The 18841-nt window shown below is 48.0% G+C and overlaps 2 protein-coding genes across 12 annotated transcripts in view; one reads left to right on the top strand and one right to left on the bottom strand.

The window, feature by feature from the left end:
• The window catches only part of Myl10 (myosin light chain 10), a 146862-nt gene extending 145419 nt beyond the window's left edge, over window positions 1-1443 (bottom strand). The window contains exon 1 of the mRNA XM_008832300.2: window positions 1301-1443. The gene's annotated coding sequence lies outside the window, so the exon portion shown is untranslated. The remainder of the gene's footprint in view (window positions 1-1300) is intronic.
• Window positions 7-18841, top strand: part of Cux1 (cut like homeobox 1) — a 379665-nt gene continuing 360830 nt past the window's right edge. For 5 of the 11 annotated variants that reach the window (XM_029563184.1, XM_008832298.2, XM_008832297.2 and 2 more), the window contains exon 1: window positions 7-234. In XM_029563184.1, coding sequence (XP_029419044.1) covers window positions 172-234 — 63 coding nt within the window. In that variant the 5' untranslated portion in view covers window positions 7-171. Of the gene's footprint in view, window positions 235-1756; window positions 2153-18841 lie in introns of those variants that run through there. The other 6 variants (XM_029563181.1, XM_008832295.3, XM_029563182.1 and 3 more) reach the window with 2 other exon arrangements.

Genomic DNA, 18841 nt, shown 5'->3' with positions numbered 1-18841 from the left:
CGGCGGCGGCTGCGGTGGCGGCGGGGAGGAAGGAGTCCGCGTCCGCCGTGGCTGAGGCGGCGGCCGGCTCCAGGCCGGGTTTTGGCGCCCGCCCGCCTGCTGCCTCCTGGCGGCTCCTGAACTCCAGCCCCCTCTCTATCAGCCTCTCACTCCGTCTCAATATGTCTCAAGATGGCGGCCAATGTGGGATCGATGTTTCAATATTGGAAGCGCTTTGATTTACAGCAGCTGCAGGTCAGGCTTCAGCCGGCGCCAGGCCGGGCGCCCGGGGGGTGAGGGCTGCGGGCGGTCGCGGCCTCCCTCAGGACACAGGGTGACACTCTGGAGCTGCCGTGGCCTCCGGTTGGGGGGTGCCGAGGCGACCCGGGGAAAAGCAGGAGCCGGGGTGCCGGGAGACTAGCGCGGCCGAGTGGGCGACGACTCGCGCGGGCTCCCCGGCTCGCACGGATCACTCGCCTTGATCAGAAATTGATCCTCTTTGTTCAATTCATCGATCAGCCCAAGATGGCGCCGGAGCCGCCAGCCGCCACCAACATCTTTGCCCCCCGGTGTCTGCCCCCTTCCACCCCCGAGGGTGTCTTCCTCCCGCACGATGTTCGCCATCCTCCTCCTGCTCCTCCTCGCCGACCCCATGCGCTGTCGCCATGGCGGGACCCCCGTGGGAAGGGAGCGTGTGTTGTGTGTGTGTTTGGGGGGGTAAAGCGGCCGTTTTTCCCTTCCCGCGGAGGGGAAATCAGTGGGGGAGAAACTCGCGCGCTCCCTACCCCCTGAGGTGGGGGACACACCGCAGGAAGGAGGGGGTGCCGGGCTTTGCGCGAGAAGGGGAGCTGCGGGGTGCTGCTCATCCTCCTGCCACTCAAAGTCCTTTTCCTTCTGCACCCTCCCTGGCGCAGCCTTTCTCGGGGAAAGTTTGTGGGGAGTTGCTGGTGGGGGTGAAGGGCTTGTCTTTCTCTTTTTCCTCTCTCTCTCTCGCTCTCTCTTTCGCTCTCTCGCTCTTTCTCGCTCTCCCTCGCTCTCTCGCTGTCTCCAGCCGCCGCCACTGCCCCGCCGGCGCGGCGGAGCTGGAGCTGGTGGCGCTGTGGTGCCGCCGGCTCCGGGGGAGGGTCAGACCGGCCACCGGCGGCTGGCGGCGGCAGCCAAGGCTGGCGGGTGTCGCCCCCCCCCGCGCTTGTCGTGCACAAGTGGAGGGTGGCTCGCAGTTCCTCCCCCCCTCCCCCAGCTGCTCCCCCAGACCGGTCCCCACAGGGCCCAGCCTCCGCTATCTTCTCCCCCCTTTTCCATCATCCCAATCAGGACTTACCAAGCGGTGCCCCGAAGGAAGGGTGTCCCCGAGTTATCCCCCTCTCCTCCCCTGGTTTGTGGGGGTCCCGGGGCCAAGCCGCAAGCTCTGCGCGCTCTTTTGTGTGCCTGCTGCGTGAAAGTGACTGCGGAGCTGGGTCTGTCCCCGTCCCCCCTTCCCTTATTTTTTTAAATCTTTTTGTCCCCAGAGACTTCCCTGCAAAGGGACTTAAGGGGGGGGCGTTTTAGAAAAGGAAACACTTGGCTTGGTGGGTCGTGTGGAGTGTAGGATCGGCCCCCTGAGGAGGAGGAAGGTGCTTGCAACTTTGCACCGAGCGCAGGCCCCTGTGCGACCCCATCTCCGGGCGCTCTTCCTTCCCCGTCACTGATCGGGGCAGACAGACATCTCGGGGACTTCCTGAGCACCCCCTCGGTGTGACCCGTCGTCTTCATTCCAGCCCCCCATCTTTTCCGGCGGGGGTGTGTATGTGTGTGTGTGTGTGTGTGTGTGTGTGTGTGTGTGTGTTCGTGTCCTTTCTGCAAAGGGGCCCCAGGCGCTATGGAGCGCGCCGCTGGCCCGCTCGGAGATGCTTTCTCCCGCCGTGTTCTAGAAACCAAAGCCCCGGGGCCCCCAATGGACTGTAGGGAGTCGAGTTGTAGTTCCCCATCGGCGCTAGGGGATGGTACCGGGGCTCTCCATCCGGCGGCCGAGCTGCTCCAGTGTCCAGGGGGCGCGATCCAGGCTGCCACCCCTCATCTGGAAGAACCGCACGCCGTCGGGGTCTTCCCGGCACGTGCCAGCTCCGGACTCGCGGAGCCTGGACAGCCCCGGGACTCTGCCAGGTGGATGTGCGTGGCCGGAGCCAAGCTGAAGGTGAGCGGCGAGTGAGCCCGCAGAGCAGCGATCATTGGGGACACTGGGGGGGAGACAGCCTTGTGGTTCAGAGGGGCCCCAGGGCAGTCTTGCACTGTGTGTGTGTGTGTGTGTGTGAGAGAGAGAGAGAGAGAGAGAGAGAGAGAGAGAGAGAGAGAGAGCCCTGCAGTGTCTCTAGGGAGCCGCGGTTGCTTCCAACTCTAAAGTGTGCTTGAACTTGAACTTGAGTGAACTATTCCCCAGCCCTGTCGACTGGTGATAACCCACAGCACCCTTAGGACTCTGAAGCAAATGAACTCCACAGGCAGTCTCGTAGGAAATGAAGCCTGTTGGATTAAAACATACAGAGGGAGAGTGTAATTGATGTGCTTGTTTTTTTCTGCTCTTGCCTACGTGAGGACTATAAGGCAGACTCATAGTCGTTATGAAATTTCCTCCCATTTCTCGCTTAACTAGGAAGACTATGTGAAATATGTATTTCCGATAAGATTAAAACTTAAAGAAGTTCCAGTATTTATTGACTAAAATGATTTACCCCCAAGTGTCTATTGTGTAAATTAGATTCCTGAACCTAATGAACACAGCTGAATGGCATTTTTTGATAAATTGGTCTACCCTATTTTAGTAAAAATAGCTCCCTTTTACCATAATTTAATTCCTGTGCTTACTGTAAAACCTGTTATGGAGTTTTAAGTGACAAACCTTAATTTTTAACCCCCCCCCATGTGACATCATAGTTTAATGTCAATGGAGTTTCTTTTTTATGTGTTTCCTAAAGAAGTACTGAAAAAATGATTTGGTTTCTGGGGAGTTATTAGATGTTATTAACTTGGTGAATATTAGCACCCCCACTTACTGGTTAGCTTTCCTAGGTATTCATGGGGATACTTAACCACAGGGCTCCATTGAAAGCTTCCCCTGTAGTTGACATGAATGGATTTTATACTGATCTTTAAAAAAAAAAAAAAAACAACCCAACCAAACAAAAACCTTTCTTTAAGCTCCCTTCTTGTTCTACCTTACTGCCTTTTGGTAGATAACGATTTGGCCTTAGGTGGTTTCAACTATGCCACTGATGACATATTTGAACGCCTGTTGAAGCAGTTGTGAACTTGGAATAGCAAAGGTCAAGAATGAGGCCCCACAGATCCTTTCTCTGGGCCCTGGGGAGAGCTTTGGAATTGAGGGTTCTCTGTTCTCATAGGCAGGGAACCAGAGTTTTGGGGTGAGATTTTTTTGGGTTCCAGAGGGAAACAATTGCCTGCAAGCCTAGTGAGGAATTCAGTAGGACAGAGGCCAGGTCTCAATTGCACTGATCCCAGTTGGGGACCATTGGGTCTAGGGGAGATCTGGCAGGTCCCTGTATCCCTTAAATGCCCTGGGTTTTGCCTTGGGACCTGGAGTGGATGCCTGGAAAGAGAGTTTCTGAATATTGGCCCCAACCTAGACTTGCCAAATGAAAGAGTGCTTTAGTGTTGCTAGGACTAGTTGTACAAGTTTTGATCTTACCCCAGACTTGTAAAAACCAAACTTTTTTTAAAAAAATAAGAAAGCACCATTGTATAAATTTTTTCTTTGAAATACATGTGTGAAAAGAAGACGTATATTTAACTCTTGTTACTTGTCTCGGCTTAGTAGGGCTCTGAACTTTTTGGGGCCTGCCTTGTGGCTGAATTCCTTGGGTGTTTTTCTTGCAGTGTGACCTCTGTTTCTCTTTAAGAATCATCTGTAAAAGTGAACTTTAAAAATTGTTCTCCCTTCAAATCAGAAAACAATTTCAGTTTTTGCCACAAGTCCATTTTCTGGTTTGTTTTCTTTTCTCCTCTTATGGAAAGGATTTGTTTCTAGCAGCCCAAGACTGTTCTTTGTAGTAAGTGTATTATTTCAATTAAAATATCTCAGCTAGTGCCTTTGATAGGATAATGAATAAACAAATGATGCTGGGCCACTCCTGCTTTTCTTTTCTTGGTTCTTCTAAAATGGGTATCTTAGAGCCTGGGGGTGGGAAGGGTTATTATCAGTTGCTTAAAGCTTTTGCCTGGGTGAAACGAATTCTTTTTTGTTTTGAAAGGCACAAGTCAGTGCAAGGATAAAATACATGTAGTAGCTCTTGATGCGGTTGGGTGCACCAAGGCCCTTTGACTTGGGTCCTCGATGTCTTGTGTCTCCTATCAATAGTTAGCTACCACAGGAAAGTTGGAAAGGGGAAGCAAACATCCCTGACTACCTAGGGATTTTAAAAAATATTTTATTTATCACTTTTATTTTATGCGTATGAGTGTATTGCCTGCATGTATGTGAGTGCACACGTGTTGTGCAGTGCTGCGGAGGTCAGAAGAGGGCTTCAGATTCCCCTGGAACTGGAGCCAAGGATGGTTCCTAGCCCCCATGTGGGTGCTGCGAATAGAACCTGGGTCCTCTACAAGAGTAGTCAGGGCTCTTAACCGCTGAACCATCTCTCCAGCCCCAGATTTTTCTCTTTTAATCCACTGAACTGAGCTGCCATCTCATCAACCCCACTGAGCCTAAGACACTTAATAGCTGTTTTAAAAGTCCCTTCTCTGTTGCTGTTCAGTAAAGGGAACCCTGCCTGTGTGTGTGTGTGTGTGTGTGTGTGTGCGCGCGCGCGCGCTTTCCATTGATGGTGAAGTCGTAGAGAAAACAAGGCTAGGACTGGCAATTCCACGTTTTGTTTAGATACCATAGTGAAATGAAGAAGGACCGATTTGTTGGGGAGAAACTTGTACATGGTTTTTGAAGAAATTTCATCCTATGAAAAATCTCAACAGTGCTAGGCTTAATTCTTGCCCATCTATAGTTTCTGCAAGTAAATTTCACATATTTAAAAGACAGGTATGTCGGGTTACTGTAATTATTCTGCTATACGGGATCATGAGTGATATTAAGAATTGTTTTAAAACCTATTTGAAATTTAATACGTAGCTTTAAAAATATAATTGTCCTTCCTAAGAAAAATCTAATTTTTATTAGTCATTGTCAGAGGCTAAAATGTGTCTACTTCGTTTATTTGTTTAGTCTGAGGCTCTGGGTTATCGCCGCTGCCGCAAGAAGAAATAGTTTTGGTTTCAACTGAAATTCCCCTGCCTCTGATTGTTTAAGCTAGACCCTTAATCTTATTTTAACATATTTAAAATGTTCAAAAAACCCAGAAGACTTGTTTTGTGTAAGTAGCAAGCGAGTGTAGTTTAAACACTCCAGTAGTTCTGGCATCTAATTGGAAACAGGTGGAACTCTTGGGCTCTTGTGCGGGAGTCTGACCATAGTTAAGCGTAAGGACACTCACTGCTGCAGCTTGTGTATTTTGCCGGTGCTATTTGGAGGGAGGCCCACAGCCTACTGTTTACCTGGGCGTACTAGCCATGTTGAGGAGAAATAGAATCGCTGATGGCATCTTTGGACAAAGAGTTTATATCTGTGTTATTTTTGTTTAACTTACATAGCAAAGAAATTGTGAATACACTCCTGACGTCCCATCTCAAAGTTGTTTAGGTTTAGGTTTCATGATGGCTTGATAGTGATTTGGATTCAGGGAGAAGTTATCTTTCCTAGAAACTTTCATTGTAACTCCTAAACAAAATTAAATTGATTTGTGGTGTATTTCAATAAAATACTAAGGATACAATCCTCTGAACTGGCATTTTCCTGTCCTAGTTTCAGGATGTGTCCTTCAAAGCCACTTGCACTTTTGGCCTGTGTTCCAAATCAGGTTTTGCTGTGTGTGTAGGCAATGGATTTTTCTAAGGATCATTGGAGTTGTTGGCTTTCCTGAGCTATGTTTTATTTTTATATTTGTTTATTGACAGGAACACACAGTGATCCTCCTGCCTTGTCTCCCAAATACTAAGATTGCAGGTATGAACCACCATACCCAGCCCCATCTCTCTTTTTAAGCTGGATTCTGTGAAAGTTGGTGGAAACAGTGTCCGGCAGGGAAGGGAGTGTTCTTGCTGAAGGGGAACTGGAATTGAGGGGAACCTGAGCCATTGGCCTCACCTGTGCTGTACCCAAAGCATGTTGAAACCCTTGGGTTGTGACTTAGATTTAGAAAGTGTTTGTGCTATACCCCGTTCACATTAAGTGTCACAGTTAAGGAATCTCAAGCTGAGCAAGTCTTTAAGAATTTTAGGACTGGTGTGTGGGGTGGGGGTGGGAGGTATAGAGCAATTACCTAGCATATGAGAATCAAAAGGTTCTGTCCCAGCACAGAAAAAAAGTTATGGAAAATAAAAGCTGTCCATTTCATCATTTTCACCCAAAGTCTTGTCCTTTCTGTTGGAGGACCCAGGCATTTGGCAAGAGTTTTGTGTTTAATAGAGCCCTGGGCTATGGGAAGTGGGATATAGAGGATGTGGAGTTTGGAGAGTATTCTGGGATCACAGGGTTGCCACCCTCCCCTGGGGGGATTGGTAGAAATTCTACTCATGGAGGTGTGGGGATTTTGGGGGGTTGTCGGGTCTTCCTACCATGAGGAAAGCCAGTCAGACAGAAGGCTAAGGGGAAAGAACACTGCAGAAGGCATGTAGATTTACATTGAGAAAAACTCGGACTTGCTTCCTGCCATTGAAGTGTTTGTGAGCTGAGCCTGCAGTGCCAGCAAGGCAGGCCACACCTTGGCAAGGCACTGGAGTACAACCCAGACTGTTCCTATCCACCTTCATTGGAAATCAAGGATGCGCTTAAGTGTTAGTGATTTATGCAGCTAACACTGGGGGGGAATTACCAGCACTTCAACTCTGAACTGCTAAGTAGCTGGTTGGTTCTTATATTACCTTGAGTGCCCCTTGCCGGGCATGGGGCCTGTTCTGTTGGGCTGTACTTGCTCAATAAGGAAATACAGTTAGCATTGTAAAAAAAACTTGTCTATGGTTGCAAGGCTTCCCAAGTTTGGTTAAGGGAGAAACAAATGGACAAATTAGCTATTTCTTAAGTGAACATTGCGAAATGGCGAGCAGCAGAATGCCGTTCGTACTGTCATTAAAAATTTATTTGGGTGTTGACAGCTTTTTGCTAGATGGAAGACATTCAAATCCTGTCCACCCAGCATATGAAAAAAATAAACTCAGGGCTGAGGATGTAGTGTCTGCCTGCTGATGGCAGAGTGTCTGCCTAGCTTTCACTAAGCCCTGGGTTCCATCCCCAGCACCACCTGTAAATCCCATCAGAGACAGGAAGATCAGAAGTTCAAGGTCATCCTTGGTTACACAGAGAGTTTAAGGACAGCCTGGGCTACATGAATTCCTGTCTCAAAAACAGAAACAAAAAGCAAAGGAAAAAAAAAACCCCACAGCTCAAGAGCTTCTTCCCATTTGCCTCCTACAAATAAGGTTGTGTTTCTTTAATCAGGTCTTTCCCTCTAATAAATTGTGACATGTTTTGCTTTTTAACATAGTTTAATTTTTTTTGATACTCAAAAGTGTGTGAACTCATTTTAGGTGCCATTACTGAATTGTTTTTTGGGGGGGGGACCTGTGAATTCTTTGGTTTATTGCTACTTTCCTATTTTCAGGGATGGGTTAAAGTAATTTGATGAAAGTTAGTAAATGGGGCTGGGGAGATGACTGAGTGTAAGAGGGCTGGCTGTGAAAGCTATCAGACCCATGTAGAATCGGGGCTTGGTAGAATATGCCTGGAACCCCAGCACTGGGCAGTTGGATCCCAGGAGCTCCCTAGCTAGGCCAGCCTAACCTGTGAACCTCAGGTTTAGTAAGAGACCCTGTCTCAATAAATGAAGTGGAGAGGCTAGAGGAAGATACCTTGTTTCCTTCTCTGGCCTCTTTGTGGGTACCTGCATACACACGTGTCCATGAACCAGACACAGATACACACAGACACATAGACACAGACATACACACACATAAAAGTTTTTAAAAACTTAGTAAATGACACCGAAGGCAAACTTTAATTAATTAATTAATTAATTAATTAATTAATTATTTATTTATTTATTTAGTGTATGTGTGTGCCTATAGGAGTATGGGGTGGGTCAGAGGACAACTTGCTGGAGTTGGTTTTCTTCTTCCACCACATGGGTCCCACGTTTCGCACTCAGGTCCTCAGGTCCTTAGGCTTGCTGGCAAGTGCCTTGCCATCTCGTGGGGCCTGGAAGGCAAACTGTTGTCTTCAGTAGCCTGGAGCTGCAAACCTCAGCAAGGCCTGGGGGCTGCTGGGTAAGGAAGGGCTACTGGGGAGCCGCCCTCAGTCTGCGCAGAGCAGCCTGAAGCTGTCACCTCTGCCTGTCACTTCTTGCCCTGCTTCTGCCCTGCCAAGCCTGTCCTTTTCTGTGTTATGACAACTGTTTTTTTGTTTTTTTTTAAAAAAACTAAGTAGAGCTTCATTACATTGAGATTCTTAAAAGAAAGGATGTAAATGAAAATTAAATTTGCTTGAGGGAATTGAATGTTTAATTTTTGGGGGGGTGAGTTTTGGAAAAGATTTTCACTGTCTCCTTGGAGACAGCAATATTCTTTTGCTCCAGTCATCATTTTTGCATCATTCCAAAAGGCATGGCAGATACTGGTGAAATAAATATTTACAGTTTTTTTCATTTATTTTTATTATTGGTGTGTATGTGTATGTGTGTTTATGCATGCATTCATGCCTGTGCTCATGTGTGGGTCCATGTGGTGGTCAGAGGACAACTTTTAGAAGTTGGTTCTTTCTTTTCACTGTGGGCTCCTGGCATTGAACTCAGGTCCAAAGGCTTGCATGGCAAGTGCTCTTTACCTGCCGAGCCATCTCACTGGCCTAATACTTTATTTTGATCCTCCTCCCTCCGCCTCAGCATATCCTACCAGTGTGCACTGCCATAACCCGCCACTTTGTGTTGGTTGTTTTGGTTTGGTTTGGTTTTGGGTTTTAAGAGACGGGCTTCCTGTAGCTCCAGCTGGCCTGGAACTTGCTATGTAGACCAGACTGGCCTCAATTTCACACAGATCCTCCCTCCTCTGCCTTCTGATTGCTGGGATTAAAGGCATATGACACTGCCTCTGGCTTTGTTTTATGTTTTGAGACAGGGTTTCATGTAGCACAGGCTGGCCTAGGACTGACTATTGAGCCAAGAATGCCTGTGAACTCCCGATCTTCCTGTCTCCACCTTCATGTACTGCAATTATAGGGCTATGTTCTTTGTGTTTTTCACCATGATGGTTGGCCTAGAACTTGAACCTGTGTAGTTGCAGTTCTGGCCTAACATTCATTGCCAAGGGCCACAGACCTTTCCAGGGGAAAAGGCTGAGAAAGGCTGAGTATTCTGGCATCCAGAAATGGCAACAGAAATTCTGAGCAGAGCTCTAAGTCACATTCTGTGTCACAAGCCATGCTGCTTTGAAACAGAAAAATCACGACCGTAGGAGCCTTCACCAAAGCCAGCCTCAGAGCTCAGTGTCTGGTTTCGCAACAACCCGTGCTCTTAGACCCTCCAGCCAAGTGGGAGACAGGTTCAAGTTGGGATCCTGTTTCTGCTCAGTAGGCAAGGGTGGGGATTCTGGAGTCAGACAGGAAACCTGGCTGCTTTGAGCTGCCTTCTGCAGGTGACTCGGTCAGCCACAACCTTTGCAGTGAGCAGAGCCATACTTTGCACCCGCTCTGCCATACTGTGGTTCAGTGTCACCTGAAGGTGGCTGTCCTATAGCGGGAAAGCTGTCATCTCTCCTCCTCCACCCCTGTTCTCAGTCCTGGTAGTGCAGTTTGTCAGTGTGGCATGGGATTGGCAAAGGATGTTGCTGCTTCTGGTTGAAGGTCATTGTCAGGTTTGCAGTTGTTGTACATGGCTCTGTATGGCTGTGCAATTAGGCTGTCGTCCCACACGTGCTGATACTTTAATGAAATCTGTGTGTGCTTGTGTGTGTGTGCTCAGCTTGGAGCCTGTCTGTTGCCTGTAAGATCCATGTCTTCTTCTAATGCACATGACACAGGTGTATACTCTTTGCCTTTTTCAACACTGTTAGTTAGAAGCAGGTTAGAAGCAGGTCGCAGTCCATGACAGACAGGCTGCCAGATGAATCTTCCCAAACCATTGATTTCATCATGTCGTGCCTGTCCATAAACACACAAAGCAGCTTACACTGGCACCAAATGGAGACCACATTCCCCAGGCTGGCAGACAGAGCTGCTGATGGCTTTCTGTCTCTACTGCACCTAAACCCTTCACTCCAACAGCAGCAACCCAGACTCTTGCTTATCTGGGGATGTTCTGGGTGAGGCTCCCTCTCCCCTTCCCAGGGTTGAGCCTCACTGCATGCCTTCCTTTCTTCTTTGCCCCACTTCTCTGCAGGAGGAGTAGCGGAAGCAGACTGGATGGCCCGGAGGAGTCTTTGATGACTCTGTTGTCTGGTGCCCCAGGAAGGCTGAAGGAAGAGTCTGGGAATCTATCTCATGGTGGGGAGTGGGCAGGATGGCCAAGTTTGGGCTTTCTAGGAGAGGCTGGAGAGCGCTGACTTTCTCCTTTGGTACCATCCCAACTTTGAAGGCACCTGCTGTCCACGTTGTGTTATACATGTGTATGTATGGACATCCTCTCTCCTAGGGCTGTGCTCAGTTGGCAAATGCTGCCTGAGGCCTGTAACCACTCTCAGGACAGCTTTTTGGGGCTGTGCTGTGGGACTCCCAACTAGGTAGCTTAAGGATGTAAAGTTGATTCTTCTTTATTTTCTTAATTTTGTTTTTTAGACGGGGTCTCCCTTCGCCCCAGCTGGCCTGGAAATCGCTATGTAGACCAGGCTGGCCTTGATCTCACAGAGATCTGCCTGCTTCTGGCTCCAGAGTGCTAGTGGTTAAATGCCACCACATCTGGCTTTCTAATTTCTTGTGGTTCTGAAGATGTTGCTCATGCCAGATAAGCATTCTACCATTAAGTTATATCCCATCTCAAACCCAGCTCTTAACATCGTAGAAAGCAGGAAAATTCTACTAAAATGTCTATGTTTGAGAGCCTTCTGAAGGAATATGCTTAATTTGTATTCCATTTGTTAATTTTCTTGTTTGTATATGTTGGTTCAAATGTACATAGTTGTGTTTATAGCACATAAAACAAATCTTTTTTCCCTCCTGGTGCTGGAAATGGAACCCATGGCCTCATGCATACTAGGCAAAGCACTACCAACTGAACTATACCCCTGGCTCCTAAAAGAAAAAAATCTACCTTTTTAAAAATAGAATTAGAACAGTCTAATAGCAGAGATTTGTTCTCTGAGTCTACTCAGAGCCAGGAAGGGAGGACGCTCCCCACAGGAACAGGGAAAACACTTGCTGTCTAGTTGTCAGAATCCAACACATGTCAGAGAGAGCCCGGAGCAAGAAGTGCTCAGTGGCTGTCGGGGCTTGTGGAATGTGTCACACCAGCCCATCCACAAGCTTTCTCCCAGGACTGACACCTGGCCAGCCCCATTCAGAGCCGTGGCCTTTATAGCCTGTGTGTGGCGTCTCTGCTTTCATCAGCTCAAGAAAGCCCTACCTTGTATAGTTCTGTGTTAGTGACATCATTGTCTGGCTGTACAAGCCTTCACATGGAACTGGGGAAGTGAAGGCCCCAGGGGGGATCTGAGAGGGGCAGGATGGACTGATGGGGACAGGCCTGCTGCTGTAGGGGCAGCATGGAGGAAGGGGAGGCAGTGAGGGGAAGAGGCTATGTTTCTTGGTGTCATACAAGGGGTTTGGGAAAGTGTCAGGAATTCCCTTCACTGACTACCTGGGCAAAAGGTTGATGATACTAAAGTCAGGAGATGAGTTTGTTTGTTTGTTTGTTTGTTTGTTTGAGACAGGGTCTCCCTATAGCTCCAGATGGCCTGGAACTTGCTGTGTAGACCAGACTAGCCTTGAGATCCACCTGCTTCAGGCTCCTGAGTACTGGTATGTGTCACCACGCCTGGCAACCCTCCCATGGGGGATTTTGTTGACATTTTGATTGGTGCTTGAGGATAGAACACTTGCCTAGCATATGGGAGGCCCAGGGTTTAACCTCCAGAACCATAAAAAGTGTATGTGTGTAGGTTTCTATATTTGTTGGAGATGGAGTGGGTATAATTTTAATTAGTTAATGTGCACATTTTATTTACTTTTAAAGATTTATTTTTATTTATGTGTATCTGTGTGTGGGTACCCATGGAGGCCAGAAGAAGGTGTTGGAGTTAACAGGCAGTTGTGAGTCACCAGAAGTAGGTGCAGGGAACTGAATTCAGGTCCTCTGGAAGAGCATCAAGTGTTCTTAACCACCATTTCTTCAGCCCCGCAGATTTTATTTTTGAGGTGTTTGAGATTGAATCCAAGATTTAGTTTTAACTTAGAATACTACTCTCGCCTCTGATTCTTACCTTCCCACTTCTGGATCTAGGAGGCTTTGATCTTACTTAAAAGGAACACAGAAGGGAAGGGACGTGCTGCTCACAGGACAGAATCTACCACTTGTATCCAGCTCATGTCTGCTGGTGACAGGACAGGGGGCTTTATTTTTACCCACTTCTTGTCTCATTTCCTGGGCACTGATCACTGGCAGGTCATGATCTAAGCCCTTGGTTTATTCCATGGTATCTATACACAGCTCTGTGTTAGATATAAAACTCTTCTATTTAGTGAGATCAATTTACGAGGAGGGCACATGGGATCTCAGAAGGGCCTCTGTCCAGGGGCTGCCCGAGAAGAGCTTCGAATGGGCCTGGGGCACGGAGTAGCTGGAGATGGAAGGGGAACCAGGATGGGTGGCCCCACAGGGAGCACCTTGTGGAACCTGGTCCTTCCTTGGCCTGAGACCTCAGTTTGAGCCTCAGGTAGATTTGTTGTTGCTGTGACACCCCCCCCCCCCAAGCCCATGATCCTCTTGCCAGTGAACATCAGATGGTTGGGAGGCAGTGAGGACAGGGGCTTGAAGGGAGTCCCCCTTACTAGCCCACCTGCCTATGTCCTCAGATATACTGTCTGCATAACACAGATCTGAAGAGTTTGGGGAATTAGCTGAGGGACTTATGGGGTTCTGGGGGAGAGACCTGCCCTGCCCTGCATCTAGGTGCTGGGGAAGAAGTTGCCGTTTGTACTGTTAGCATTTAACCCTGTGTTGGCTGGGGTCAGAGCTGCCTTCTTCTGACCAAGGGAGTTAGGCTGAACCCAGAGCCATGCAGTCCCCTGACACCCTCAGGACAGTGCCCTTACACAAGTCCTCTTGCTTGTGCAGTTTACCAACCGAGTCATCTCCCCAGACTTATACTCTTGAGCACATCTCACAGTCTGCCTGACTGGCTCAGATTCTTTTGACACCCCTGGACTATCAAGAGGAGCAAGCCCTTGCCTCCGACTGGTCAGAGATCGCAGGGCAGAGTCTGGCATCAGGCCAAGAAGGTCAGGTGCTTCTGATGGGCAGGGCAGGGGTCTGGAAAGATGGGCTCCACCTCCTACTCTGATCCCTTGGTTAGTTAATATTCAGTACTTCTTGTTCCTGTGTGCTAGACTGGGCTGTGTTCTAGAACAGCAAGGAGTTCCTTCTTCCCAGGAGCCTCCATTCTTGCAGGGGAGTCAGAAGACAGATGAAGAAGTGAGTGATACCTTATGGGGACCCAAGGTCCTGGGAACAAATGGAGGAGGCCTGTCATGCAGCCTTAGGGAGGCATTTCTGTCTTCTAAGGCCCAGAGATGATTTCTAAGTTGATGAGGGACAGTTGAGGGCTTACACAGCATCCTGAAGGATCTTTTCTGAAGCTCCATATTAACTGTGAACCAGAGCAGGAAGGATGGGGAGCAAGGAATGGGACTGAGAGGGTGTGGCAGTGCCACAGTTCCCAGGAGACATGGTGAGGGCCAAGCCCCGAGAAAGGAGGCCAAGCTAGTAGCCTCCTTGGATTGAGTGCACCCAAACCTGGAGTTTAGGGTGAGGCAATGAGAGAAATGGGGTAGGTAAGTGGTATTTGGGTCTGAGAAACTGAGGCTGGGAAGCAGCAGCCGTGGGAGGGGGGTACTGCCTATTGAAGGAGATGTATTCTGTGTCCTGTTGACAGTGAGGATCCAGCAGGCCTGTGTCCCTGGCATCTGGGGTGCAGGGTGTGGACACTTCCAAAGATGGGTCCTTATAAGATAATCCACCAGGTTGGGCCCCACAGGCTTATTCAAAACAGGTGTGGTGGCAGGGCCCCAAGCTGGAGCCCTGGATATGAGTCAGATGTGTAGGGAGTCAGCCTGGAGTTTCTTTATTCATCCCTATTTGCTTTTTGTCACTAATCCTGTGTAATTCCCCGGTTTCATAATGTAATTCTAATGGAATTAAACTTGAACACTTCAAAAATTGTGTAATTAATTGTGTTCAGCTTCAATTACAGTGACTAATTATAGTGATACCTGGTGGCGGGTCAGGTACATACTAGGGGGCTCATGCCTGCCAGGTATTAGGACAGGCACTTGCTGGCGGGCATCATAGTGTCTCAGGCTGCCTGGGTAGCTGTGGCTGTTCCTATGCCTCCTTGGGACAGTGCCACAGGTGAGCATGCAGGGAAGGAGGTGGTGACAGGCAGGGAAGGGAAAGGCTGTTTGAAGATGAGGTTGGTGTAAAGGAACTACAGTTTCAAAAGCAAGCAGCAGTGACCCAGGAAGCCAAGGCTCCCCTCATTTGCCTGGGGAACAAGGAAGGGTGTGTGAGTGAATGGGAAGATTCTAAAACTAGGAAGATAGCTAAAGGAAGAGGGAAGGTAAGGGAAAGGAGAAGATGGACATCAGGTGTGAAAATACCCTTGCAGTAGGAGGGACAAGTTGCAGGGCTTTTGGACCGATGAACAGCTGCCAGACCCTGCAACACAGCTCTGAGCTTCAGACTTTAGAAAGTCCCCTTTGCTGGCTAGAACTATAGTTCATGGTTTGAGTGCTTGTCTAGTGTGCATTAAGCCCTGGGTTCCATCTGTAGCACCTTATAAACCAGGTGTAGTGGTGCATGCCTATAAACCCAGAACCTGGAAGATGAAAGCAAGGGGAGCAGAAGTTCAAGGTTGTCCCTTTTTTTTGTTTTGTTTTTTGAGACAGGGTCTCCCTGTAGCCCTGACTGGCCTGGAACTTGCTATATAGACTAGGCTGGTCTCAAACTTACAGAGCTCCACCTGCCTCTGCCTCCTAAGCACTGGGACTAAAGGCACGTGCCACCATGCCTGGTTCAAGGTTATCATTGGCTGCATAATTTGAAACCAGCCTGGTCTATGTGAGACTTTTTCTGAAAAACGAAGTCCCTTTTAAATAATGGTGGTTTTATTTTGTGTGAGGAAGAGGGGCTCTTGCTAAGTAAGCATCCCATCATGCTAGTTGACTGTCCCTGCTAAAGCTGGGCGCTTGGTGTCCCTCTGATGGTAGGTGTGGCACAGTCCCTGAATCAGGTGTGCTGTATCTCCAGAGGACCCAGCAGTCTGTCCTTGCTCTGCTGCCAGCTTGATGAATTTGCTACCTACCATCTTCCTCTAGGAAGTCTGGAGATAGACTCAACACTGTACCTGCAGGGCACTGGTGCACAGGGGTCTGTGCTTGAGAGCCAGCTCTTCTCTTGAAGCTTGGGCCATCTCCTCAGAAGACCAGTTCTAGAAGTCTGCAGTAGACTTGTGTTCTAATTCCTGCTGAGCACCTCATTCATATGGAGGAGCCCCATCTCTAAGCTCTGGCTGAGGCAGAGGTCCCCCCTCAAGTCCATTGAGCAGCCCAAGGTGCCTTACACATTTTTGGTTATTGAGCAGAGAGTGGGACTTGAACACATTGGGGGTGCACAGCTTCTTTGAAATAAGTACCTTGGACTGGAGTGTGGCTTGCAGGTAGAACACTTTTATAACATGCATGAGACCCTGAGGTCCATCCCCATCACTGCAAGTATTAACCTATAAAATTAAAATAATGTTCTGAGGCTGAGCTTGGTGACTGGTGCATACAGTTACTCCTGGCACTTGGGAGGCAGAGAGACCGGCAGATCTCTGTGAGATGGAGGCCAGCCTGGTCTACATAGTGAGTTTCAGGCCAGTTGGAGTACTGGGAGACCCCGTCTTTAAAAAAAAAAAAAAAAAACTTGCAGAGGACCCAAGTTAAGTTCCTGGCCCCCGTGTTGGGCAGCTCACAACCACCTGTAAGCAACTCCAGCTCTAGGGGATCTGATGCCTCTGTCCTCCACTGGTACCTGTATACACATGCGTATACCTACACACTCATACACAGAATTAAAAATAAAAACATCTTTTAAAAAATGTTCTGAGGGCTGGAGAGATGGCTCAGCGGTTAAGAGCACTAATTGCTCTTGCAGGGGACCCGGGTTCGATTCCCAGCACCCACATGGCAGCTACGAACCATCCTTAACTCCAGTTCCAGGGGAATCCGAAGCCCTCTTCTGACCTCCGTGGCATTGCATGACACGGGTGTACTCACATACATGCAGGCAATACACTCATACACATAAAAAAAAAGAAATATTTTTTTAAAATGTTCTGAGAATTGGAGTGACTAAAAGAAGCAAAGATCTTTTGGAAAGGTGGTTCAAAGATGTCTTAAACTTTTTGGGGTATTAATAGCCTGGTGCAAAGAACCCTTTCCTTTGTTACTGGCCATCTGATCGTGAACTCACTATGTAATTGAGGATAACATTGAACCGTGGATCCTTCTGCCTCCACTTCAAGAGCTTGGATTACAGGTGTGCGCAAGCATTCTAGTTTCTGTGGTACAGGGCTTCTGGTACTTTAGGCACGTAGTCTACTGATTAAGCTACATCTCCCAGCTCTGACTTTAAAGGTAAATTTCACATAGCATAAAACCTGCCTTTTTAGAGTTTACAGTTTATTGGTATTGAGGGTACTCACAGTGCTGGGCTGCCATACCACTTTCCAGCACCCCAGGAAGCCTTGTCCCCAGCCACTCTCCCATGCTGCCAGCAATCTCCCTTCTGTCTGGGGATTTGTCTGTTTGCTTAATTGTGTTTGATGATTAAATGGAACAACAGCATGTCCGGGGTTTGGGAGACTGAAACTCATTATGTAGACCAGGTTGGCCTTAATCTCACAGAGATCCACCTGCCTCTGCCTTCGGAATGCTAGAATTAAAGGCATGCACTACCATACCCAGGCCTTAATTGTTTTGAGACAGGGTCCCACGATAGAGCCCTGGCTGGTCTAGAACTTGCTATATAGACCAGGTTGGCCTTGAACTTGCAGTAATCCTCTTGCCTCTGCCTCTCTAGTGCTGAGAGTGCAAACCACACCCAGCTTTTTAGTTGTTTGTGTTTTGAGACAGATTCTCCTTATGTAGTGCTGTCTGATCTGGAACTCACTATTTAGACCAGGCTGGCCTTGAACTTGCTATATGGTCTTCCTGCTTCTGCCTCTGGAGTGTAGGGATTACAGTGTATGCCACTGTGCTTGGCTGGGAAAAGCACTCTGAAACAAGATGTCATAATTAAAATCCAACTTCTGGGAGGTTTTCCTGGTGGCCTTGGCTTGGCGTGGTCCCAGAGGAGTCCCCTTGAGACATGCCAGTCCTCAGGGTGGCAGATGTGAGTGTGGGGGACACGTGAGCCCCCAGCTCTCATTTCTAATGGCAAACAGAATCCCATTTGCCAAGCCAGCTTGTCCCTCCATACTTTAGCTCCAGCCAATAAAACATTAAGCAATTAGAACAGTTAATATTCAGTTAAGTATAATTAGAAGCTGGTGTAAATTGTGAATGAAATTGGCAGGTTCTATAAGTTATAGTAAAATACCAAGGCTGTTTCTGTTTGGGAATGTGTGTGGCTCCAGATCCATCATCTTATCTCATGCAGGGACAGAAACCAAGGCCCTTATCAAACCAACTCCCTGTGATTTTGAAAGTACAAGGTCATTTTGCCATAGGTTGGGCGCTATGGCACAGGCCTTTAATTCCAGCACAAGGCAGAGGCAGGCGGATCTCTGTGAGATTGAAACCAGCCTAGTCTACATAGTGAATTCCAGGCCAGCTGGGGCCACTTAGTGAGACCCTGTCTCAAAAACCCCCAAACAAAAATAACCAAATAAAAACTTGCCACTTGGTTTATTATTTTAAAGATGTAATTGTACATGTTTTAGCATTCCCATTTTTTGCACATGGACAGGGAAATCCAAATTTCTATGTTCTGCTACCCTCAGGCTGTTCATGTACATGGTTATATATGTGTGTTGTATGCACGTGTGCTTGTCTCTCACTACCTGGGCTATGGTATTCTGGCCTCAGTAGTACATTGTGACTTATTTCTTTTTTAGTTTTATGTTTTTGGTCTTGCTGTGTAGCTCAGGCTGGCATTTGAATGCTTGGTTTATTTTAATGCAATCTTGGGGATAGAACCCAGGGCTTTAAGCATGCCAGGCAAGTGCTCTGCCAACTGAGCCACATCTGGCACATTCTTCAGTTGGTCAGTGCCACTGGATTGCTCCCAGAGTGACTGTAGCCCTTTACCAATAAATACATAAGGGTTTCTCATCTTCACATTCTTCGCAGTACTTTTTTTTTGTACTTTTGTACTTTTTTTTATGTGTATGAGTATTTTGCTTGCATGCAAGTGCACTACGTGCATGCAATGCCTGGGCAGGTCAGATCCCTTGGAATTTAAGACTGTAGATGGTTTTTAGCTGCTATGTGGGTGCTGAGAACTGGACCTGGGTTCTCTAAGAGCAGGTAGTGCTAGTAACAGCTGAGCTATCTCTCTAGCCCTGCTTTGATTTTTAAAAG

The sequence above is a fragment of the Nannospalax galili genome, unplaced genomic scaffold (genome assembly GCF_000622305.1).
Source record: "Nannospalax galili isolate Female #2095 unplaced genomic scaffold, S.galili_v1.0 scaffold675, whole genome shotgun sequence".
Classification (NCBI taxonomy): domain Eukaryota; kingdom Metazoa; phylum Chordata; class Mammalia; order Rodentia; family Spalacidae; genus Nannospalax; species Nannospalax galili.
This window is presented reverse-complemented; position numbering and strand designations above follow the sequence as displayed.